Source organism: Oxyura jamaicensis, chromosome 4, assembly GCF_011077185.1.
Source record: "Oxyura jamaicensis isolate SHBP4307 breed ruddy duck chromosome 4, BPBGC_Ojam_1.0, whole genome shotgun sequence".
Taxonomy (NCBI): Eukaryota; Metazoa; Chordata; class Aves; order Anseriformes; family Anatidae; genus Oxyura; species Oxyura jamaicensis.
The window spans coordinates 67,933,603-67,959,255 of NC_048896.1; the positions used below are offsets into that span (position 1 = coordinate 67,933,603).

At 39.3% G+C, this 25,653-nt stretch overlaps 1 protein-coding gene and 1 long non-coding RNA gene across 3 annotated transcripts; both read left to right on the forward strand.

Moving 5' to 3' along the window:
- The first annotated feature begins 984 nt into the window (after positions 1 to 984).
- LOC118165566 lies at positions 985 to 6,783 on the forward strand. The gene is made up of 4 exons (XR_004750108.1): positions 985 to 1,285; positions 3,005 to 3,130; positions 3,981 to 4,227; positions 5,823 to 6,783. It is a non-coding gene; the product is annotated as an uncharacterized LOC118165566 (long non-coding RNA).
- Positions 6,784 to 9,112: 2,329 nt separating this feature from the next.
- On the forward strand, positions 9,113 to 25,344 carry NMU (neuromedin U). 2 transcript variants are annotated; one of them, XM_035323691.1, is made up of 10 exons: positions 9,113 to 9,322; positions 11,927 to 11,985; positions 15,404 to 15,451; positions 15,548 to 15,607; positions 16,543 to 16,572; positions 16,679 to 16,729; positions 18,742 to 18,816; positions 23,690 to 23,743; positions 24,409 to 24,448; positions 25,003 to 25,344. In XM_035323691.1, the coding sequence occupies exons 1-9, from the start codon at positions 9,148 to 9,150 to the stop codon at positions 24,442 to 24,444; spliced, it is 588 nt and encodes a 195-aa protein (XP_035179582.1). In that variant the 5' UTR covers positions 9,113 to 9,147; the 3' UTR covers positions 24,445 to 24,448; positions 25,003 to 25,344. The 2 variants fall into 2 exon arrangements, with proteins under 2 accessions (XP_035179582.1, XP_035179583.1); XM_035323692.1 differs by lacking the exon at positions 16,679 to 16,729.
- Positions 25,345 to 25,653: the final 309 nt, after the last annotated feature.

The following is a 25,653-nucleotide window of genomic DNA, read 5'->3' on the forward strand; positions in this document are numbered from 1 at the left end:
ATGAACCGGTGCATTTATTTTATATCTAGCTTAGAAATGTAACTATTCAGGTGGTGATTGTATTTCCATTAAAAAGTCCATTGCTATACGGTATAGAAATAAATACGTTTTCACTAATTGCAACCCTCAATCTTTTTCTTTTACTTCTATCCCCTTTTCCTTGGTGACATTTTTTCTTGTCATGGAAAGGTCGTGACATTTCAAGGTGTTCACTTCCCGAAGCATGACTCCTTGGAGTAATGAGATTCAGCTGATCTGTCAGTAAAAATCTGCCACCAGGGAAGACAAGCACAGCAAAAGCCGAGCTCAGAAGCATCCACTTGTGGTCACTGCGATGGCCGATGATGTTGATGATGCTGTTGATGGCCGCCCATGATCTCGGTGTTGTTCCTGGGTTGTCCAGAAAGGACACAAGATACATGGTTCTGTGTCACTGAGTGTTGTTATTAGCTTAACCTCTGTTTTCAAACATCCTGTTAATTTACATAGTGATTCAAACTCAGACTAACTTTGTGTTGTTTTAACCTTAAACGAGGTTGTGTCAAAATTCACCATAGAGATTGCTGGTTCCTTGGACAGTATAATTAGACTTCAGACCACAAGAGTCAGCTTGATCTTTCCTGACTGAAATTTGTAGGCCTTTTTATAGGGGGTTGTTGCTCAGAAAAACATCACTGAGCACTCTCTCTCAAAGGCAAACACCTTTCAATGCTGGTACCTGCAGAATGTAGGTTTGGGCCTGATTCAGAAAGTTGGTTGTTTTCTGTCCCACTTTCTTATGGCAGAAAAGCTGCACAAAGTTTCCATTTTGGTACAGCAGTGCTTTGCGTTCTCTTTTCACCTGAGAAAGACTGCCCTGTGTAGACAATCAATGTTTATTAAATATGGAATAGATATTATATAGTATAAATACTAAAATTAGATCACATTAACATATTCTATTACTATGTTAATGTGATTATATGTTAATTAATTAATGTTTATTGATGCAAATTATATACGATACATAGTTTAAGCATGCACTGTTTGAATTAATTTGTTATTTTGTCATGGAGCTGCCAGCTTCATAGTTTGGTTGGACACTTGCTTTCTGAGTCTTCATTTCTGATATTTACCAGAAGAAACAAATGATAACTTTTTACTCATGTCACCAATAAAACTGTTGTTTATGTTGTTGTTGTTGTTTTATTTACATAGATTATATGTGTGTTTGAGGAACCCTGTCAGCAAAGACAGCAATATTAATTCAGAAGTCAAAGAATTTAGGAAGGAAAATCTCATTACTGTAGGTGGAATTGATCTTTCCCTGAAGGATATAATACCTTATGCTCTTCCTGACAGCTAAAGCTTTTTTCTCCTTATCTTCCAAGAACATTTAAAAGAAACAGAAAAAAGCATGCTTTTCTCCTGGTTGTCACTTTTGCGATTTTTACCTACTAGGATATGATCACCCACTTTACTCTGCTTTGTTCCCAGGCTTTGGTAGCCAGCAGGTCTGTTACGTGGGGTCCTCAGCACCCAGCCCGCCAGGACACTGGGCTTTAAGGCACAGAGTGACCCTCACATCAGTGAACAACGCAAAAGCTCACGAGAGAATGAAGCTGACAAAAATGCCGGTGTAATGGTAAATGTCCTGACAGCATTTTCCAGCATCTCTTCCACTTTGCAGCGGTGATTTCCCAGTGACAGCATGGCTCTCTCCATAACCCCAGCTCCAGCCCAAGCAGAAAGAGGGGCAGCTAAAGCACGGGATGCTGGTGGGTGCACACCCCAGCAGCCAGGTGTGCTTGGTGGCAACTGAAGAAGCAATGCTGGAATCCGACTTTGCTAAGTCGGTCTCAGCCTGGCAAACTAACAGGGCTGACTGAGTGAGCAGGAGCCTGATGCATTTTACTGCTCCTGCCTGCCCAAACGCAGGCTGTCTGGTGCTACTTGCTTCCTTGTGACGCAGGTGAACAGCAACCTGGAGGTCTAAAGGAAAGGATGGTGTGCTCCTGACACACAGCGTGACTCCTGCAGGCACGTGGGAGTTCTCTACCAGAAATTAAATTCATTTTATTTCATCTGATGTAAAGGACAAAAAAAGAAATAAATATAAAAGTTTCCTACTGTCTTTATGAAATATATTTAAACTGGCTAGGATTCTGTTAGACTTACTGAAATAGCAAAAAATAGTGGAAGGTATGAGAGTACTGAAGGTTTTCTTTTTGTGTGTCTATGTATCACATAGACATATATACAGGTATATTATGTCCACATGAAGGAAAGTATTAAACTTGCTTTTCCACTTCCACTCTCAGTTCACACAAAATGTCTCTAGAAGTCTGAAATTAAAATTTCCTTCCTAATGATTTTGTTTCTTCCATCTGCCTCCTATTGATTTTGCTTCATTTTGGTTTGGGCAGGTATGAGGTTAACAGTACCTGCTTTTCCTTGATTTCCCTAGTACTGTGTCAAAGAATATTTGTTTCTGTACCAGAATAATCAGTTTTCCCATGGCTTTAGTAACAGAAATATTAATCATTATTCCACATCCAGGCAATGATGTTCAGTGTAAATGTGTTCCACTGAAACTTCAGTTATTAAAAGTAAAGATCTCAATAGTAAAACACTTTCTTAAAGAGAAAACCAGTTACCTAACTACATGTTCTTGTAAAAATATACTTCCATGCTCCTAATTCAAATTGTGCTGTGAAATCTTCTAGGCAAGAATTGATTTTTGAAAACTTTTTAAAACTTTGTATGAAAACTGGTACCTCTGCATTTGTATTCTTTTTGTAGCCCTTACTTCCACACTAAGAGTAACAAATAATGATCCTGACAAGTGCAGGGCTGCCACTCGAGATGCAGAGTACACCAGCGGTGCAGAGGGTTTGGGTTTATTTGCTGTTGCAGGGAGAACTGCCACTCATGGTAGTGGTTGGAGAAGTCTGTATTTTCCTCTGTTTGTAAATGCTTCTGCATGCTAAGTAGCCTTTTTCATAAGAAAGTCCTGTTTTTCCAGGAGGCCCCAGTGTGACCCATCACACATTATAGTGGATGAGCTCTTAAGGAGGAAAATAGGCTGTGGTTGCTGTAGCTTACATTTGGACAGTTTGCTCAGAGGATTCGTTTCTACTACTCATACCCTGTAAGTAGTTACATATATAGCTGTGTGAATATTCATGCAGGTGCCAAATGTCAGGTAATTACACAGAGAAAATGTCGCTTTTGTCATCCAAGACATAAGAACTTCTATACAGAGTCAGTCCGGCAGCTCTGCTAGTTCAGCATTCACAGGTTTCGGATGCTTTTCAGTAGAGCCAGAAGTAAGGCTACAACTTTGCAGTGTCAAGGAGCTTGGGACATCTCCAGTTGGTTGGGTTCTTAATTTTCCTTGGATGAAAAGAGGAATGAATTGACTTAAAGTTGTTTCTTACTGCATCTTCCCAATCTGTGCCACGTGCAATAGAGATCCTAACGAAATACTAAAAATTAGGAGTGTGGTACAGCAAAGAAAGCAATAACTAAGCATGAGTTTGCGGCTGCCCTGTACTTGATGCATAAATATAATGACAGCATGATGCCTGAGCCAAGGACCTGGCCATGAATCAAAGCAGTTTTGGTCTCAATTGCCTCAAATACCAAGTCCAGGGCATGCTGCTCTCTAACATCAGCTCAGAGGGCTGCCTCAACCTTTCCCAAATCGGTCTTGCTCTCTTCCATGCAGCTCTTATTTCTTCTCAATGACTACTGGTAAACGTTGGGACACTTACAATGTCCCTTTTAAATTCTGGCCTCCCCAGCACAGGTTCAGGATAGTGCTGGGGTTGAAGCACTAAGCTCCCACAGTCAGTGTGGGGTGAAGTTCCCAAGGCTTAAGGCTTTACAGACAAGTGCATGTTCCTGGTGGGTAGACACCACAGATATAAAAGGCTGGGAGGAGCCATGGGGATCAGCACATTCTGCTGAAGCAATCATTGATGGGCAGCATTTTGCAGGATTTAAGTTGATCTGAAGTGAAGCTGGTGACAGCCTGAAGCTCAAAATCTGGCAAAGAGCGAGCAACAGATGGTGAGCTGACCATCAGTGACATATTTGAGCAGTCTCTTCAGAACTCCACTCAGCTTTTAAGACAATCAAAAATGTGATGTGTATAAAAGTTTTAGTCATTTCTAAGTTGCAGGTTATCACCACAAAGCCATTGAAAAGTTCATGTGGCAGATCATGCTGTCTGGGATTAGATAGGTAGGCACAGTACAAAACTCTCCTTATGGTACTTAATTTTTCAAGACGTTGCCACCTTGGCTAATGACTGCAGCTCGGTTGAGAAGTGAAAAGAAGAGTTTGTCTCCCAAAATCCAGCTTTGCACAGAAAAGTGTTATATCTATTAAACTTCAGAGATAGCATGAGCAATCTCACAGACTCCAAAAACCTAAAACCAAGCAAAGAGAATCTTATTGAATTTTGAGAATTGGAGGGCAGGGTTGAAGGGCTGAAGACTCTAAGGATGGTGGTGGTGGGTGATTTATTTTATTTTATTTTATTTTATCTTTTCTGTACTCTTCAGCATTCCATTTGTTGTTGTTGTTGTTGTTGTTGTTGTTGTTGTTTTTTAAATATTGAAGGCAGTGTATCCAGAAATAATATCCTGGCAGGTAAGCTGCCTCACAGAATAACCCACAGCAAGAGCAGCTTTGTAGTGCTGCTAAATTGGATTGCTAGAATTGATTTTTGTTTACCATTATTTTGACATAACAAAATCTATTCATTGTTCATCTGTTGCCTGATCTATTAACAGATAATACTTCTAAGTAAAATTGACAACTCCTGAGTGCTCTGTTCTTAGGAGGAGAGCGAACAAATTAGCAGGGAAAACAGCAGCCTGAAGAGATTCCCCTTGCCCAACATTTTAGACAGAGAATCACTGAATGATTCAGGCTGGAAGACTTGCAGGAGGGTTGTTCAATTTTTCTGCTCACAGCAGTCAACACTGAATTAAAACTGGGTTGCTTGGGTGTTTGTCCAGCTGGGTCTTGAGGATGGAGATATTGCTTCTCCAACCAACCTGTTCAAGTCCCTTCAGACTACTGAGCTAATACTGACGTGGCTTCTGTGCAAAGATGTCCTCCAGTAGGCATTAGTTGTACCTCACAAGCAAGCTGGGAGGAAACACAGTGATTTTGAGAACATTCTCAGATAAGATTAAAATATAAAGGGAAATGTTCAGAAGTGTTTACATCCCTTTGCTGCATAGTTACAATGCGGGAAGCATAGGTACAATTTTTGGAAGATTATAATGTTTTTGCTGAATTTAGACACTGTAACTTTCCTTTAGTCATTAAAGAGCTCAACAATATGTCTTTTATGGAAGAGCATTTTATACAAAACAGGCTGGGTCTTTTGAAGACAGCCCTGAACATTTGCTGCAAGCAGTCCCATCACTCTTTCCTAATGTAGTCCTCTCCTAGCCCAGGGGCTGGGGTCTCTCTCTTCATTTCCAGCACTTCAGACAAGTTATCCTCAGTAGTTCATTGTAGACTCCAAAGGCCATTTAAATGTTACTTACTCATAAGGGAAGAGCTGAGAAATTATCTTGGCTAAAATAATAAAATAATATTCTGAGAAAATACAGGCCCTATTATACCTTATATGGCTTGGTGGTGGTTGTTGTTTGTCTCCTATGTGTAGGGAGATAGCTCTAAATACTTCTATGAAGTGAAAGTCTTTTTGGGTTCAGTCAATATTGTAATGAAAGCCTATTCAGGGAGGCTGATTACTCAGGGAGGCTGATTCTTGAACTGAGTCCCTAGAGACTTTACTTCATGGATCTTTGCTCCAGGACAAGCTTCCTGTGCAATATTAGTAATATATAGAAAGAATGCCTTGAAGAAATGCAATACTTAAGCAGGCATTAATTGATGATAGAGACTTGCCTCCACAAAGTTTAATTCTCTGGAGCTTAAACAAAAGGAGAAGCCAAGTATGCACCTTTTTCGTGGTACAGAAAAGGGAAGATATTAATGGGCCCACCTGGACTTGTGAGAGATATCAGCACACGTCAGCACACACTGACCCGCTTCAAGCAGTTTCCAAAAAGTTTTGAATATTTTGTTGAAAAAAAAGCACAGTATAAACCAAAACTCTCTTAGTGCTTAAGTTCACGTGCAGAGGGAATGTTTTCTCCTATTTTTTAATAAATTAAAGTTACAGAAAAACCAGCATGCACTGACCTCTTCTCAGGCTGTGTGCATGTGCACAGCAAGGGAGGGGATTCAGTGACGTGCCTCCTGACCTTGACTTCTCTGAAGATAGAGAAGATGGTGGTTTCACATGCTCAGCTGTTTGATTTCCTTTCCACTAGCCATAATTAACATTTATTCAAGCAACATTAGGAAGAAAATAAATATTTCAAAGCAGCTAATTACAGCATCCAAAACATCCTCCAAGCTATTTTTTTAATGAGGATGTGCTTTGTTCCTGCAATAGTGTAATATTAATTTCATGAAGCAATTAAACAAACCAAAAACAGATACAATGCAGAAAGGCGTATGTTTTCTCCTGTTTACAAAAATGCTCACTTGCATTTCAATGAGTTACTTGTGTAAAGCTGATCATCATAAGCTGCGTAAACCTCATATAAATTGAGACCCAAGCTTGGAGAACTTGCTCTGATGCAATTTGTAAAGATTTCAGTAGAAATTTTGCCTGCGTATAAACTTGGGCTTAATGCAAATATGCTCTTTTGTTGAAGTGTATTAATCTCTACTTTTAACAAAGGATTAGTTATGTTTACTTCACCCATATACCAGGAAATGCAAAATTACATTGATGCTATTCAGTAAAAAGGCATAATCTAAAATGAAAAGCAGTTCATACCGGGTTGGAAGTACTGGAAGACTGCAGCCTGCTGGGGTTCAGCTAATGTAACTCAGGGCACAAAGAGGATGACATGTTTAATGGTTGCTGCTTTTGCTCAACAGCAGCAATCAGTTGAAAATAAAATTCAGGTTTCAGGTGAGAGATGATGGAGCAATACAAATCAAAGCACAGAGAGATGGTTATTTTCTGGTAAATGGTAAACCAGAATTCATCTACCTGGAAATTTTTCTCATTATCTTCAAAATCTGTTTTAATATGTGTTCATGCAAGTGGATTCAGCAAAATATTTCAGTCTGCAATATTGAAATAGATATCATATAAATTCAATTTCTGCACTAATCTGAACTCCTTCAACTGAAAATAATGTTTAATTCAGGAGGTATCATTTTTCACTATACATAGAACATTCTGTGCACCACTCAACAGGGGAAGAAAGTTTACAGGTATTTAACTTTCAAATTTATAAAATACTGAAATTTATTTTGTCACACAACCTATTAAATATTTAACAAGAAAGTATTGATTAACAAAATGTACATCAGATTAAATCCTTCTGTAGGCCAAGGCTTGGGACACTGATTTATGTATTTGAATCAAGATAGATTAGGGAGATATTTATCAGCACTGGTGTCTTCCAATTTATGATAATGTCTTCTAAATAAATATCTTCTGTTTTTATTAACAGAAAACAGAACCAAATGTAGTTCCTTATTATGGATTGTTTTAAAACAACTCGTTTAATTAGGTAGATACAAATACAATAATAAATACAAAATATGTACGTCTTTAATGTCTGTACTGTTCTTTCTGATGACTGGCCTTCCACTGACACAAGGATTAACTCTGTACCCAGCCATATTAGGGAAAGCTTTGCTATTAAATCTGATAGAGAAGATCCTTCTATTACTGAGAAAATTTCATAGCATCCTTGCGTACTGGCTGGCAAAGCTTGTGAATTTTTGATGGCCTGTCAAAGAGTGCCTGGTGGCAGAGCACAATTTGTAGCACATATGACTGATAAGGGCAAGGGCAAAGAGCAGGCACAAATCTATTGTTATAAATCAAAGCTGTCTTTTGTTTTGAAGTAGCATCCACTGCTCTTGTCAGGCAGCTTTTTTTTTTTTTTTTTTCCACCACCCACCATTCACTCCAGATCAAAACCCACCTAGATGGTCAAAAAGAACTTCACGCTGCTTTGGGAAGATAACAGACCCTAATATTGTACCAATTTCCATTGTATAGTATTTCCTTTGCAAGTCAGAAAGAAACAACCAAGAAAACAATATGAGAAAATGGAAAACCAAAAACAAAACCTGGGAAACAGATTGTGAAGCTAGACTGTGACTTGTGAGATGCTGCCCCAAAAAGCACATTTGGAGAAAGCTGTGCCCCTGCTGCTTGGCTGGCTGTGAGGGGCCACAGGTCTGCTAAGCCCTGTATTAAGTTTTTATTCCCCAAATGCCACCATATTACTGAGTTCTGCTTCATGGTGTAGCACTGTGTGTGTGTGTTTGTTCTCTCCTGTGGCCTAGGGGCCACTCAGCTTCACGTTATGAAGCTGGTTTCCATGCTGACAACCCGTTTTGAGTTGCGCCCAGCTTCCTCTACCAAACATGCTGGAGAAGAAAAGCACCAGCAGTGCTCTCTTTTCAGGATATTCTCTTTTCCCATTTGAGCAATTTGAGCAAATGGGGAAGAAGAGGTGGCCACAGCTCACACCCTGCTTCACCAAGTGGCTTCTTCACAAACTGGGTTTGTTCTCTAGATCAGAAGGTGCCTGCACCTCTGGTCACTGGCTGGGATGTCCCAGTGTTAAATTGTGCCCTTCTCCCCAGCACACTGGGGTTGGGCAGTGCCCAAAAGCCCACCTTCACCACCCCCAAGCCTTTGCCCTCAACTTCCAAGCACGGTGAGGGAGCAGCGGCCATTTTGTGCTCCATCACAAGGCTGCCACCACAGCTGGGGGGCTCTTACACACCTTTTTTAAGGCATAAATGTTTCTTAAAAGGGGGGTTATGAAGAAAGGGCCTTGAGGCTTCCCAGCCCCACGTCTAGAGGCCAAGCAGGACCACGCACCCGTCGCAGCAGGTTTGGGAACAGATCTGCCCCTGAGGTGGGAGCGGGGCTGAGTCACCGGCGGAGATGAGGGGGGTCTGGGCCTGGGTGGGTGGGTGGCGGGGAGACGGGCAGGGGTGGGCAGGGCGGGTGACGTGTCCTCCGTGAGTCAAGCTGATGCTGGTCCACGTGTCAGGGAGACTTAAAAAGTTTGGGAAGGGAGCGAGGGCATGGCCAGCCGGCGGGGAGGCAGAGCAGGGGGCACCGCAGTCATGGGACAGCTCTGCCACCAGCAGCCCCCCACAGCCACCCTGCCACGCAGCCTGGGGAGCAGCGGGGGGCTGCCGGGGTCCCCGCTGCTCCTGCTCCTCCTCCTCCTCGCCTCCTCCATGTGTGCGTGCAAAGGTGAGGAGCATCCCCTTTCAACCCTTCCCTGCATGGACACCCCTGAAAATCTGGGGGCTCAGGGGTGACCCTATCATCGCGAGGGGGCTGAGAAACCCCAGCCCAACAAAGCCCCGCAGCGCTCTGCGTGGCTGCGGAGACGGGCTGGGATCGGATGCTGCCGTGAGAGATGCGGAGATGCTCGGGAGACGGCAGGCTGGGAGGGTAAGGGGGCCGGGACCAGGAACGGGGGGGCTCATCTCAGCAGCACGTTTTGGGGTGGGGAGGTGGGGGGCTCCTTCCCCTACCCCAGCAGGATTGCCCTGTCCCGGCCAAACCGTGCTCCGGCAGCTGGGGGAAGTGGCTTTTGTTCCAAGCAAAGTCACTAAAGGGTTAAGTGGGGAAGGACAGAGTGGGCAGGCTGCTTTAGACACAGAGCCTGATTACCTTTGATTTAATTGGGAATGCTGAGTTACACCTGAAAGTTGCTATTTTTGTAGGAGGGAGTGCTTTGTGAAGCAAGCGCAGCTAACGGGCATTACAACAAAACGCACCGTATTTCCTATTCTATTTTCCCACTCCAGCTGCATTAAATCCGTGCACCCTGCGAAGCAGCACAGCACAGCAAGTTGCTGTGCAATGAGTAGTTCTGCTTTGCATCTATTATGAGTGAGTGCGTTACTTTCATTGGGAGCTTTTGTTCTGATTTTTTTTTTCCTTTATATCAAGAAGCAAAAAAATCTAAGCAGAATATACTGCGTACTGTGTTCAAAATAAATTCTGGAGATGTGGAAGAGGGGAGGGGAGGAAAATGAAGGCAAAGAATGGCAGTGGCACACGGTATTTTAGCATCATTCGTATAGAAATGACGAGAATGAGCCTGTGTATGGAGAGCAGTGGTGGGGAATGAAGATTTAAGAGGTGGATCCCAGGTTGAAAAGTGATGAAACTGTGCACCTGGCACTCCGCTGCCTTGCAAGAAGTTTGGTTTTTTGAAGCTGGCATAATTGAAGTAAACAGATATGTCAAGGGCTGTGTCCGTTTTGTAAGAGGGCTTCCTCCTCTATGTTCCTTTTGAATAGGACTGCTTTCCTGGAAAGCACACTTCCCCCTGCCATGGATATTTTGTGCATCTTACCAGATAACTTCATCTTTCCTTGTGTGTGCTGTTTGTGTGTGTGTGAGTAAATCAATGAAGTCCCTCCCGGCTGTGGCAGTGTTCTGCATGGGGCGATGTGGGGATGCTGCTTGGCACTGGAGGGCACGCAGTCCTTGCTGTGAGCACCAACCAGAGGGGACAGCACATGAAATAAGAGTTCTAAGTGCAGAAGGAATAGGACACTTCTGAGCTAGTGAAATAATGGCAACTTCTCTGTTCAAAAGTTTATGCTCTGGGCAAAAAAGCCCCACGAGTGTCATATTTAGGCTTCCTTGCTTGCTGCTCTAGGCCTTAAGGGGTGCTGGGTTTCTTCTGCTCCCCCGGAAAGCCTTGGGAGCCAGGCATGGCAGGAGCTGCCATCAGTGACGGGCAGGCAAAGATTTAATAGGGAAGGTGTGGTGACTACAAGGGTTGCCCTGTTCCCCTCTTGGCAACCCAGACACCAGCCCCAGGGAATACTCCTCCATGTACATACTAACTTAGGAATATAAAACAAAACTTTTTTTTTTTTTTTTTTTTTTTTTTTTTCCCCCCGCTGGACAGCAGTTTTCTTTTCATGTAAATCTTTCAGAGATTTCAAAAATATCCCACTCCTACACAGGATGAAATCAAGACCTGCTCTATAATTCTTTTTCTGGGGAGAACAAGCATCCATAATAATTAGCCATCTTAAGACTGTGCCAGTACCAAAATGGGGTTTTGGAATTTACCCTTTTATGCCTGGAAGTTACTCCTGTTGTTATCTGTGGTACTTATAAGTAGTACTTATAAGTGGGCATGACGAGTTTTCACATCTTGCTCACCTGGCCATTCTATGTCTAGCTTCAGCATTTTTGTGTTTAATTTGGTGCAATTCTTTGGAAAAAAATAAAAATAAAATAAAAAAAAAGCAATCACAGGTAATAGGCTGTCTGGGAGGTTATAAAAACTGTTCACCTGAGGTGTGTTAGAAGAGTGTATAGAACTGTCAGGCATGGATCCTGGGCAGTAACTTTAGGATGGCTGCTCAGGGTTTCCTCTCCAGCACCAGCCCCACCCGCATGAGATGGAGACTCTGGTAACGCAATATTATTAGGGTTATGCTGCCAGATAAAATTACAATAAAATAATAACCAGATAAAATAATAACTTCCCGCACCGGCACTGCTGGTGAGCTGAGCCCTCAGGACACTCGAGGCTGTAGACACCACAATGTGTTTTCCTGAGCAGGTCCTAGCATTCAACAGCAGCCAGATGAGTTTTTTTCCTGCTGCTGACCACTGAGAACAAACTAATGCTAACCTGACTCTTTGTGAAAACTGAGCGCCTTCCACACTGCTTCTTGCTCAGAGATGTTAGTGTCCTTATTTTGGCTTTGCAGGTTCTGGGGACCCTGTCACACTCAGAGCTTTTATTTACAGCACTGACATGGGATATTTACAAAATGATTGCTGTACAGTATTGCTAAGCAGTGCTTGTGCTTCCAGGTGCACCGATGCCATCCCAAGCACTCGAGGCAGATCAGGATTCACAGCTGTGGAAGGAGGTGAGCATCGCGGGCAAGCTGGTTCAGCCATGCCTGGGAAAAGCCTTGGCTGTGGGGTGAGAGCTGGGAATGTCCGTGACAAGTTATTGCTACTAGTGCAGGGATGCAAGATTAAAAAAAAATCTACTACAGTCCTTGCTATCTCACTCTCCACTATTTCTCTTGCATGGAGTTCAGGTCCTTCTTCTTCCAGTCTTACTTCTCCTGTATATACCCTGTCCCTGGAAGCAATACCGTGTCCTGCCTGGTATTTTTGTAGTCTGTGCATGACAGGCAGTAGTTGTTTCAGCTCATCCAATCCACCTCTTGCTTCTTCTGTCTGCACACAGGGTTGGGACATTGCATTTAATCACATCCTGGCATCTTAATTTCCTAGATAGAGGATAACATCCTGTTGCAGTTTGCCCCTCTAACATTTTATACCAATTACAACTGTAACTTCCATTCCCATCTTTGAACTTTGCATTTTTTTTTGATTCTAGGATGTTACATGTTTATTAACATGGGCTCTTTTGTGCCCTTTTGGAACAGACAGAACAGCAGGGCATAACAGAGAGAGGGTTCAGCCCGCACTTTGCGTGCTCTGGCATTGCTGCAATCTTCAAGTGTGCTGCTGACAGTAATTTTGTACCTTCTGATAACATTAGAAAGCAAGTGACTCACCATGGGTGCAGATGCGCGGAGTAAATTTCTTCAAATTGAGGCCATTACAGAACACACTGCCTTTTTGTCAGCTCGTTTTGGAAGTATTGACTCAAACACTGACTTGTTCCTAGACTGGCACTTGAACAAGCGCTGGTGGTACTTTCCTCCTGGGAGAAAGTGATCTTGGGAAGCAAGATCCTAATACCTAGAAGGAGTTTATGAAAATGAGTTGTTTAAATTCCAGATTAAATATATGCTTTTTTATATATTTCTGCACTTATTGCTAGTATTTGTTATTTATGATACAGGATTAACCCCTATGCTTACTGGAGGTAAAGGCAAGGTTCCTGTTGATTTCAGTGAACAAAAAAGTATGCCTAAGATACTAAATTCTGTGCAAAATTATGTAACGCACAGTGTAAAAATCAATTCTATAACAGGAATAATACAGGACTGGAAAGGATCTAAGAACTAAGAAAACAGAATTAGATATGTAGGTATATACTTGAAATCAGCCTGGCTACAAAACCATACTGGAGTTTCTTGGAGTGTTCTTCCCTGCTTGTTACTTTATTAGCTGATCACTCAGGAGAAGCACTGCCTCAAAATTAAACCAGTATTTTCCAGGAATGGTTCAGAGTTTAGAAATATAGGAGCTTTCTAACATTCTTTCATTTCTTTATGTTATTTAACCAACCCCAAATAACTGACAGGCTCCCACCCTCAGGCCACACTTCTGAGGAAGGAGAGAACATTCTTGAAAAGAAGCATCAAGGACTATAGGGATTATTAAATTTATATATATATATATATATATTATTTGAAAAGAAGGAATCAACAGAAACTGGGGGTTTTCATTGGCCCTTGCTTTTTCTATGCAGGTTTTAGCTGAGAGATACATTGCTTTGCACTGTGTTGAACATAAAGCAGTCTCTGGTTTGTCCTGCTGCTGAGTTACAGTAGGTCTCTGGTTGACACCTCCAACTAAAAAGCAAGCAGATTAGCCAACTAATGAACAACCACAATAACAGGACATTTTAAACTTACGCTTCCAAAATGATTTCAGCTTGGTTTATGTCATTCACTGCTGACTTCTACCTCTTACCCTGGAAGTAGTGAAGCTGAACAAATATACCCAGAGACAATCAACTGCAAGATGAAGGGAAAAGAGACCAGGGAGTTTGTGTTAACAACAAAAACTATTTGAGGGGGAATCTTGTGAGCTATTAGCTTTCCCACTATCTCTGCTAATGCTTTCTCATAGGTTGTCTCTAGAGAAATGAATCACCCCTTGTCTTGGAGTACTCCGATATGCATTATTTGTTTATTGCTTTTTTCAGTTAATGCTTTCTTCACTAAAGACTGCTGTTTAGGGCTTTGTATCGATAATAAAATCATAAGATCTGTTGCATTGCCCTCTCTTTATGTTAAAACCAAACATTTTGATGCAGTCTGTGAACATAATAATGATTGGCAAAGCTTTTTGGCACCTAGAATAACAGCATCAAATATTCAATGGAAAAAAACTGGTGCATATCAATGCAACTTGCAATTGATACAATTTAAAGGTTAAGCCTCTTTTTTGTTGTTGTTATTATTAAACTGTGTAGCTTCTGTCGGAGCACTGGAGATTTTTCCTCTTCCTTACAGAATACTTTGAGCTCTCAGCACTTGTAAAATTAGTTCCATGAATTCAAATGTTCTTTATTCCACTTCTCTCTACCTGATCAATAATTCCATCAAAAATGGTTCAGTACTGTGAAACTCTTTCATCTTGGAAAAGAGACAACAGAAATAAGATATGATTGTCCATACAGTGTCATGAACAGTAAGGAGAGGATGGATATGAATCACTTATTTGTTACTTCTTCCAAGACAAGATAATGATAGCACTCAATGAAGATAGCTTTGGAAGGACTAATCATGACAAACAGAAATATTATTTCATGTGGTGTTCAGGACATCCTTACCACAGGTTGTTTTGGATGCTAAAAGTTTACAGTATGTCACACACAGACTGTTCAAATTCACCGAACAGAAATCCTCTGAGCTTCATGATCAACTTCCAACTCAAACTGTTAGCACTACAGTTTGCTGGTGGTTGGAGGGCATGGGCCTTATTAAACCATGGTTTTCTCCTTAGATTCTCCTCTAAAGAAAATATTGTAAGGCTCCTCATGTGCCAAAGAAATCAGTGCAAACCTCAGATATAGGCTGCTGGGTGACTCACACAAATTGAGTAGCATGCATAAGATGTGCTGGCACATATCATAATCACTCAAGAGATGTGTGGGTCATACACCTGCAGGGATGCTGGAACACAATTTGCAGAGTAGTGTTTGAGGACTGTCTATTGAATCACTTGCTTTAGTTTTGTCATTTTCTTTGCAGTTTCATGTAATCCAAAGATATCATAGAAGATACGTTCATAGTCCATGCCCCAGGTGCTTACAATCATTATTTAAAATATGACTTACTTGGTGTTACTTGGAGACAGTTTCAATTAGCAGGAGTATGAATGGTATAAGAGAATAAAGGACACATATGTGTGGTTGTTAAGATCAAGCATATTCAAGCATATATAAATTTGCTTTTTTTTTTTTTTTTTTCCTTTGCATTCAAAATATTTCATGATTGTTCCTATAAGCACTCTTTCTGGTGGACAAGCTTGCCATGCCCCTGGCTGCACTGAACTACTTCTGAGAATACAGATATTTAACTTGTTTATATTAATCTGACTTTTTTAAAAAAAGGATTGTGTCAACTTTTACAGATAGATGATGCATGTTCTACCTACCTGTCCACAGATTCTCAGCCTCAGGTGAGTCAGACAGGGGTTGCTTTACTATTTATGGTGTTTGTCATATGCAGTAGGAGTGGTAGTGCGATACTTGAGTTCATGTTTTCTTTTCATTAGGTGTCCAGCACACTGGAAGAACTTTGTTTTTTGGTCATGGGATTTCTCCAGAAACCACAGGTAACACACACGAAAGGCTCCTTAGCATTTCTGAAGCCTGATCTCTCAGCGTGCCAGTGCCTACACTGAATTCTGAGGACCCAGTACCTGAAGTGCCCATCAGTGCTGGAAGTAGTATGTCAGTTCTTACTCTGAAATGCTGTGTGTTCTAATCCAATGCCTATTAAGGACAACTGGGAGAGTCCAATGTTGGAAAATAATCTCCAACTTGGAGACAAGGTTTCAGTTCTTTTAATACTCTAGATGAGAAAACTTAGGAGCTCTCAATGGAGTAAGAAATGTGCTTATGAGAATCTGTTGCTGCCACTGCTAGGGAGATACAAAGGAGCATCCACTAACCCCATCAATTCTTCTAGTAGAGAATAACCAATGGTCTCTGCAAAGTTTTGAAAGAGTAATTACATTGATAAGCAAAGACATGCAGTGTATCTGCCAAGGAAGGACAATATTTCAATCCAGTATTGATGTTTAAAACGTAATTTCAGCCCAGAGCAGAGCAGGCTGAGGGGAGGCCTCATGGCGGCCTGCAGCTCCCTCACGAGGGGAGCGGAGGGGCAGGCGCTGAGCTCTGCTCTCTGGGGACAGCGACAGGACCCGAGGGAACGGCATGGAGCTGGGACAGAGGAGGGTCAGGGTGGGGGTTAGGGAAAGGTTCTGCACCCAGAGGGTGGTCGGGCACTGGGACAAGCCCCTCAGAGAAGTGGTCACGGCACTGAGTCTGATGAAGCTCGAGAAGCATTTGGACCACACTGTCAGACACATGGTCTGATTTTTGGGTGGTCCTGTGTGGAGCCAGGAGCTGGACTTGATCTTTCCAAGGTACAGCTCAGGTTATGCTATGATTCTATGAATTAAAACTGTCCTATATATATATATATATGCATATATATATATTTAATAAATAAAAGCCTTTCTGCTGATTATTATTCCCACAGGGTTTAGATGAAAAAGACAACACCAAAAGGGTAAGATTTCTAAGTATGTTTTACGATCACTTTAAAATTGTCAAGAAAATCCTAACTCCCTTGCCTTGTTTTGTAGTAAAACCCCACTTTTAATTTTTTTGAACAGTTCTTATTTCATTATTCTAAGACTCATGACTCAGGCAACTCAGACATCATGGTAAGTGGCATAGCACCTCCTTGTGAATACATGTGTGCCTATCCATAGAAACAAGATGTTCCTTTCTGCAGTAATCGCTCCATCTGTGAAGCTCAGCACTGGGTGTTTCATGTTTAAAATGCAGAATGTGTTTTAATAACACAGAGAGGATCATCAATGATGCACAAGTGTGGAAATGGAAAACAACATTTAGGGAATCCCAACTGCATCTTAGTCTCGTAGTTTCAACATTTAAGAATAAGATCAAATGCTTGCTTCTGGAACATAACACATGCAGTGAAACAATGCTGATTTATAGAAGTTGAGAACATGACCATAAATATTAGAAGCTCTTAGTGCATCTTTATTAATTCTTAATTAAATGGTATGTATCTATTTGTGCATGTCACAAATATCAGGCAAAAGAGATCACTCAGACCTTGGAATATATTATAAATGAGAAATACCATGATTTTAAACAGAGCCTAGTATTTTTGCCATAAAAATATTCTCATAGCCAACAAATAAACTGTGTGTGATCCACCCTTGCTTTTAAAGTGAAGACATAATCTGCTATTTCTGTGCATCTATTTATTTTTTTTTCTGTGCACCACAGGACTTTCTCAGAAAGTTAAACATGTTCATGTCTTCTCATTTCTTAACAGTCATGTTTATGTCCATTACTGCCTTGTTGCTTAAATTTCTTCAGAAATACGCTGTGTATTCCTTAGGAAGTGATGCTGTTTTCTAGGCCTTCTGAGAATACTGCTGATGTTGCAGTCAATATTTTCACAATAGAGTTAATGTGGAGCTTTTCATGGTAATCAGGGCACAAGGAAATTAGCTATTTCTGCTGCTGTTTCTGCTTAATATGTTACTGCAGTGCCTTCTTCCCCATCCGGAACACCTTTGACCCTGCCTGCCCACAGAGATTACTGCTTTCTGACTTCTGGCTTAGATATTCAGTTGGTTATGTTCTAGCCCATTTCTCAGAGACAGTAAACTAGATGAGCTAAATAATTTTTTGGCTTCCTTAATCTCTCTCCACTAAGTGTAATACAGAGCCCAGCTGGCCAGCTGGGATGCTCTTTACCATGTCAGACTTTTACTTTAGATATTATGGTACTTTATTGAATACCTTAGGCAGACAGTGCAAAATTGACTCCAAGTAGGCATGTTCATTTTACCTATTAAATATGTTATCAAATCAGTAATTCTAGTTATTCCATAAATTACATTTCTCTTTGCTACATTACTTTTCTAAGAATTATTGTATCAAAAATGCATCGTCTTTTTATTATAAGTAATTCACATGGGTTGAAGGTTTGAATTAGTTGATGACACATAGGTTTTTCTACATTCTCTCTCACTGTGGGCCTCTCTCTACAGGCCCACAAGGTTCTGTTTTGCTAGTCACTGCCTGGGGCAGTGCACACAATGCTGCTGCACTTATCCAGGCTGTGTGTGAGTGTACACAGTCTTGTCAAGCACAAGGAATTTCAGGATTAGAGTTTGTTAGGGAGAGTGACAGGTGCCATGGTTACAAATGTTACTTCAGGATGGATCCCTCCTTTAAACTGTTTTCCAGTAAAAAAAAAAAAAAAAAAAAATCTTTTTTAAGTTACAGTAAAATGAACTTTTCAGTACAATGGCTATTGAAGATGTTAACTTCCATAGCAGATGATCACAGAAAAGTCAGTAAGCGTAGTGTATAGGAATGTTCTCTGTGCCACGTGCAGAGGCTGATCAAGTTAACTGGGTAGGAGGACTGTAAAAAGTTCTTTCAGTAAGTAACAGTGAGGATGCATATCTTGTCCCTCCATCACTGTGTGAGCCACATTTGTATTGTAAATATAAATGTTGGTACCTGTTTATTGTCAGTTCAGAATGTTCAGAAACAAGTTTCTCAGTTTCTTCAGTCCTTTTGTGGTACATGATTGGTCTATAAGCCAATACTGCAGGAATAAACATTTTTTGCATCATGAGGTCAGAATTTCATTGTTGCTCATGTGTCTGTGTTCGTGTCCTCTCAGTCCTCTGTCCTGCATCCTTTGCTGCAACTCGTTCCCCAGCTTAATGAGAGAAGACTGAAGAGACACAAAGTGGACGTATGTAATATTAAACTATGCATGCTTGCATTCTAATGTTTAGTGATTCATTAGCACATCTAAAATGTCCGTGTGAACCTTTCTGCTCATGGCACTTTTATTTTCAAGGTTTAATGTCATAGTGATGTGTTTTCATTGGAAATGTGCATTGTTTTTTCTATTCCTTAATGAATGAAAAATAATCCTACTGATCTTTAACATTTAAAACTCTAAGGTAATATATGCTTAGCATAGAACACTGCTAGAGCCTAGATGGACCTGTCAGTTGCTTTAAAAAAAAAAAGAAAAATACTTTCAAATTTATCAGAACCATTGTATTGCAGTTGAATTGTATCTTCTAGGGGTGGGTTCTTTTTTTCTCCCCAGATGGAATTCAAGCCATATTTACTCCTTAAACATGTTATTTATGACCTATAGCACTAAGACTTTCCAAGCAATTTATAATCAATGTTACTATTTAATTTAAGGTGCAGACAAGAAGGTTCTTCCTTTGTTACAGTTTTTGCCCAGAGTGTTTTAGCTTTCTGAAGAAAAAGCTATAGAAATGAGCCCTTTGAGAATATAATGACATCTCTTTCTGTGGAGCTTTTATTTCTATTTGTTCTCATCAACCTTTAAGGGATGTTAAATTGCTATTTAATTTTCTTATTACCTGATTTAGCATCTGCAGAAAGAAAACATAAGAATAGAAATATATCTTCTCCCTTTGAGTATCATAGACGGAGATAAACTTTTGAAGACTTTTTTTTTTTTTTTTTTTTTTTTTAAGAATAAAATAAGCATTAATCAGAGGGGCACAAAACTTGGAACATCTTTTATTTTGGAGTTTTCAGTTTGGGAATAAAGAATGAACACTCACCGGCTGTTTAGCAGATGTAAAAGCTTTGAATTTAAGGTATTTTTCTAAAACCATCAGGTACACAATTTGAACCTTATTTTAAAAGGTGCAGAATAACTTCATACTGTCATGAAGACAGCTCAGTTGCTCAGTGCTTTGTAAAGTCTAACCCTTTCATACTTATTGAGCTCTGGAGGCATTGTAAAACTAATTTTCCATGGAGTAGTGTGTTTGGGAGCAAAACTTTCCCATACATTGAAATAGACCCATTGTTTCCAAAATATCATCAAATTTGATGATGTTTTTGCAGCAAATACACTTTCCAGTTTCAAAAATCAAAAAGCAGAGGGATATTAATGCTCTTTGCATGGATGCAGCACCACACCATAGCATGCATTGTATTGTCATTGTGTAAGAAGAGTGGTCAAAGGTATGTATGCACACAGAGCCATCTTTTACACAAAGATAGCTGACTTTTCTTCTTGCAAGTATGATTTCAGTTACTTAACACTCTCCCTCATTCCAGTCTTTTCAGACTGAAAGCAAAAACAAAGCAAAACAAAAAACCGCATCCTTCTCAGGTTTCTTTAACCCATGAAGTTCAACTAAGGCAGAATGGATTTTTGAAAAAAATAGTCAACAGCAACAACAACAACAAAAATGTAATTATTTTAAAGGTTATATGGTGGAAAAAATGTCATGGAAAAGAAAAAGGCAATACTAGAATTTATGCAGAGACTTATGTTTTCAGTATTGACACAGCCCATTTCACAGCAGCACAGAATGAAACCTCAGGAAAAGCCCTGCCAGTGCAAAAGTGAAACTTATGAGCTGAGCTTTGAAGGGCCAAGGATAATGGAAATAGAACTTGGAAGGAAGGAAGGGGAATGTAGTCACGAATGGGATGGGCACAGATGCTTTAGGTCTCTTTGATGAGGAACCAGCAAGAAGAAGAATGATTTTGGCTAGCAAGGACAGTGAGAACTAGTGGGCAAGGCAATAAATAAGCACGCATAGTTGACCATAAATCTGGCATTTCACAACTCCTGAGTGGTTGATTTAGGGTTTAAAGGGTACATAAAGAGATAAAGAGCAGTTCCTGGCTTAAGGACAGTGAGTTATTTCAGAAATTCTTTATTCCACCTATTAAATGTTTCTGGTCCAGTCTGTCCTCTGAAAGGAGAAATAGTCTTGTTGGATATTGCTCTGATTTTCTGGGTTCTTCAGAGTTTCCCAGTCCAAGACATGGGTCTCTGCTGATCTTATGTTGTAAGACATGAAAAACTTCATGAATCAAAAGCATTTTTTTAATGCTCTAGAATCTAACATGGAAACAAACAGAAGGGGTGGAAGTAATAGAAGTAGTAAATGAAATTCAAAGCTTAAACTAACTTTTATTTGATTGTAAATATAAGGCACTGTGGCGACAGGTAAATGTTTGATTATTTTCAACAAGGCTAAATGCTTCTGCAATTTCTTTTCAACAAGATTAGGTGAATCATTGATGAAAAAATAGAAAGCTGAGAAGCGGTGATACACGGCATGATCAAATTCCTTGATATTTTAAGTGTTTGGTTCCAGAGTTTCAAGTGAAATAAGAATCTCTGTAATTGCTACCCTTAGTCAGACATTTTCCATTATGACAAGGGGTTATTTTTTTTTTTTCTTTCAGTATTTTTGTATGTACAGGAACCGGACACAGCCCTCCTCAGCAGATGGCTTCTTGTTCTGTAGTTGAATGTAGTTCTAGGTTTTCCTCATGTGAGTGAGAAGGAACAGGGTGATATTGGGCCAGAGGTCTTTGTGAGCAACTGCAGCCAAACTATAAAATAATAATAATAAAAAAGATCAAACTCTAAATTTGTATTATCAAATTTGTCTAGAAAAATAGCATAACATGGATGTCCTTAACAGTGCAGTGCCCACACATATATCTAACCCACCAAACAGTAGAGGACAAAATCTTGGAGTAAGATTTTGCAGGTAAAAATATGATCTAATTATGAAGCAGTCCCTACTACTTTAATATGTGTAGTATGGTTCCTGACTTCTACAGCATTTTAAATGAGGAGGAACTGTGTAAAAACTAGACACATTTTTCTCAGCATTTATGTCAGTCCAGTGACAGAACCTGGTTACATATAAGAACTTTAAGAGTTGGCACAGCTACTCATGAACCACTCTACAAGAACTAAAACTGATATGAAAAAAATAACCCATTTCTCATCTAATTGGAAACTACAGGGTAAAGTTTACCTTCCGTGATAGCACTGACTTGAACTGCTGTTAGATCTTCATACTGGCAGAGAATATTCTTCTGATGTTTTTGCTTTCAAAATAACCATATATGCTAAATAGGACAATGAATAGGAAGGACTGCATAAAAGCAAGAACACAAAATTACTATAGGTGAAAAAAAAATGGCTTTTAAATCCATTAAGGTCCTTTTGCTAGAATAATATCCTGAATTTGCTTCCATTGAGGATGATGGCACAATTCATAGAATCAGGATGAATGTACTAATTAAAAGACAACAACCAAAAATTCATAGCATATTTGGCATAATCCAACATAGTTCAGCTTCTTCAGGGCAATTTTATTTTTAGTGGAGAGTTACTCACCTGAGCTCAAATAAGAAACTGTAAGGATATTTTTCCAAATAATAACACAAGTAGAAAAATAATAAAATATAAAAATTCTAAGACACTCCAAGTATCTGAAAAGACAGAAAATGGCAATGTACAAAGCCCCATTAACATTTTTTTTTTTTTAATAAAATAAAATTTAAAAACCTGCAATATGTAATGGATTGTAGATCTGAGATGGGCATTTCAAACTCAGGTAACACCAGAATGAGGTGGACAATAAAAATAAAAATCTCACAGATGTTTTACATACAGCAAAGAAACTGTGTATACCTGCATACCAGATGAACTGAAGTCAAAATTAAAAGCAAGTCTCAAAAACTATGTATAGTTTTAACCCTTCCTTTGAAACTTTTCTTGGATTGAAGATACTCCTGTGTTTGGAAATGATGGGTACCATCCTGTTTTACACAATTCTTACAACATTAGAATAGAGCATGAAGTGAATTCTCTCTGCGACAACTCTGGTTATTATTGTAACCCAAGAGATTTCATGACCTCAGTTTTTAATTGAGAAACACTATCATTGCTAAGAGAGCATACAGTAAATATATTCCATCTAAATTCTATGTTCTAAGCACAGGATTTGAAGTGTTTAATTTCTGAATTGGCCTGTGTCTCCCTCTACAGGACAGAAACTTCACTGTCTCGTAGCACAGAGGATGAAAATACTGTGATTAAGCTTATGTGTTGTCTAATCCTGAAGGTCTTGTTAAAACACATGGATACTTCATTCTCTGTACTTGCTACAATTAAACAGGATTTCTGTTTTCTTCCTAATCTTTTTTTTTTGCTCCTTTTTGTGTAGATCAGCAGACAGTTTTTTCTCAGTGTGTACAACGTGAGTAGGATAGAATAACACAAGCACTGGTCTTTTCTTTGAAAACAAATATTTTTCAGAGTCATTCTGAGAGGCGTGATCTGGATATATCTCTGGGATCAGTCTGGGATCTCATTCCTTGGATGGAGCCAATATATTTACATTTTTTAAGCTTTACATTGTTGTTGTTCTGTGAGGTGCAAAGACCAACTCTATTTTGTGTGTAGAGACTCCGTCACTACGGAGACCGGTTGTATTTGAGTGATGAAACCTGGAAAGTCAAAGGCAAAGACTGCTCATCATTACTAGTATAATTCTAAAGCAATCTGAACTGAGGCTAAACTTTAGGTGGATTTTGGCTCTCATTCATGTGTTTTCTGCAATTCCTACATGAAGATAGGAACTTACTGACATGGAGAAACATATATACAATAGGCCTTAAGGGGGCAGGACTAGATAGTAGTACTGAAGAAATACTTTTATTAAGTACGTAAGCAACCTCTCTGTATGGATTCATTCATAAGAGTAGATATGATTTAAAAATATATATATATTTATTTATTTTCCCAGGAGGACCTTCAAGGAACTGGAGGGATTCAAAGTAGAGGCTACTTTTTCTTCAGGGTATGGTTTATTCTACTTTATTTATTTATTTATTTATTTATTTATTTATTTATTTATTTCAGGCTGAGTGTCCCCCCCCCAAAAAAAGTAGAGAAAACAGTGAATTTGTAAGAATTGCTTTTACGTTTTCAGTAAGATCTTCTCGCTGTAAGCAATTCCACTAGAATTTTTTGTTTTCTTTGTAAGTGATGAGAAATACTCATCCAATGACTTCACATAACATTTTGTACAGCACAGAATCCGTCCTTGCAAAGTAACCAGAATAGCTAGGCTAGTTTTAAACTTCTTGGTGAAACTGGAGTATCAAAAATATATTAAAAACAACAACAACAAAAAGAGAGATTAACTACTGATAGTTTTTTTGCTGTGGTAAGTATTATCTTGAAAAACAAGTGTTGCCTCTAACAGATACATAGAAGGATCTTCTTAATGTATTAAACTAATAATCTAAGATACCTCACATCAAAATAACAATTCTTAAAGTATTTAGAAATACATATTTTTAGAAGTAAGAGTGCATAATCACTGTACTAGACTGATGAAGATTTACAGTCTTCACTGGTAATGTAGGGCTTGAAATGAGGTTAGACATATCAAGATGGATGGGGCTTTGCTACTGAAACCAGTCAGTTTTATGCAGTGCTTATTGGATATTTGTCTTTCAGCCACGCAACGGAAAGAGATCTGTGGATTTTCACTAAGGAGGTATTAATTTAATGATTTTAATCATTACCTATACTGAAATTACTTTATTCTTATACAAATATTCCACAGTACTTATGTTTACAAGTAGATTTCTGGAGACAAACTTCTAACAGATGTGCTAAATTCACTTGTCTTTGTCTAAAGTGAGTAGAAGCTTTAGCTACTCAGTTCCTAGAACAGAGAACACAGGGGTGTTTCAGGCAGCAAGAAATGGAAAAGATCCCCGATTTGTAGACAGTTTGGAAAGTTAAAAATTATGATAGGTGTACATCAGGAAAAACTGATTCAACCTCCTGCCAAATACATACTGAGAAGTAAACTGACCTGGTGGTAATCCTACTGTTCTTACACAGAAGAAGAACCACCCTCACATTGAAATTAATTATGGACTTCAGGATTTAATTTCAAATCATGCAACTATTTGGACAGAAAAAATAATAAATTTGTGCCAATATTATGATATTCTGTTTTGTAATATAGCTTACACCTCTGTCATATTTTAAGTATTTTGTGCAATACCACACCAACAGCTAAAACTTTTTCTTATTTTGCAGGATTTTAGACTCCTGACCTAGAACTTATGCTGCAGGAATGCTGGGCATGGTGTTTTCCTTACAGAAATAATTCCTTACTAATGTACAATTAAAAATCACTACAATGTAAATGTTCTTACTTTAGATTCAGTACAAAATTCAAATGTTTCTTTACTTCCTTGATTATATTAAAAGCATATCAAAATTATTTGTTTCTTAGTGTTATGATGGTTATACTGTGTGTAATGAAACTGTAAAATATCTCAGTGTATGCATGTAACTGACATTGCCTCTAACAACATTGCTATGTATGTTTATTTGCCTTTATAAATAAAGGCCCTGAGAGAATTGTTTTAACGAGAATGCTGGCAGTGTAGACTATTGCTTTTTTTCAGAATATTTTGCAAGTGGTTTGTGTAGTCTTTAGAATCACAGATTAATTTATTTTCTTCTATTGTGTTTGAGAGGTTCTTTTTTGATAATTATGCACATTTATGTAGCCAAAGTGTTACATTTGTATATAATTGTTCTCACATTTATTGGAAACACATACTTTCATTATCTTAATATGAGTTAGCTTGGTCATACAAAAAAAGACATACACTGAAGCAAAACTTTCATACACATGCTTGATAAAATAGTACAGTAAGTCTAGCTCATGTGTTATACTTT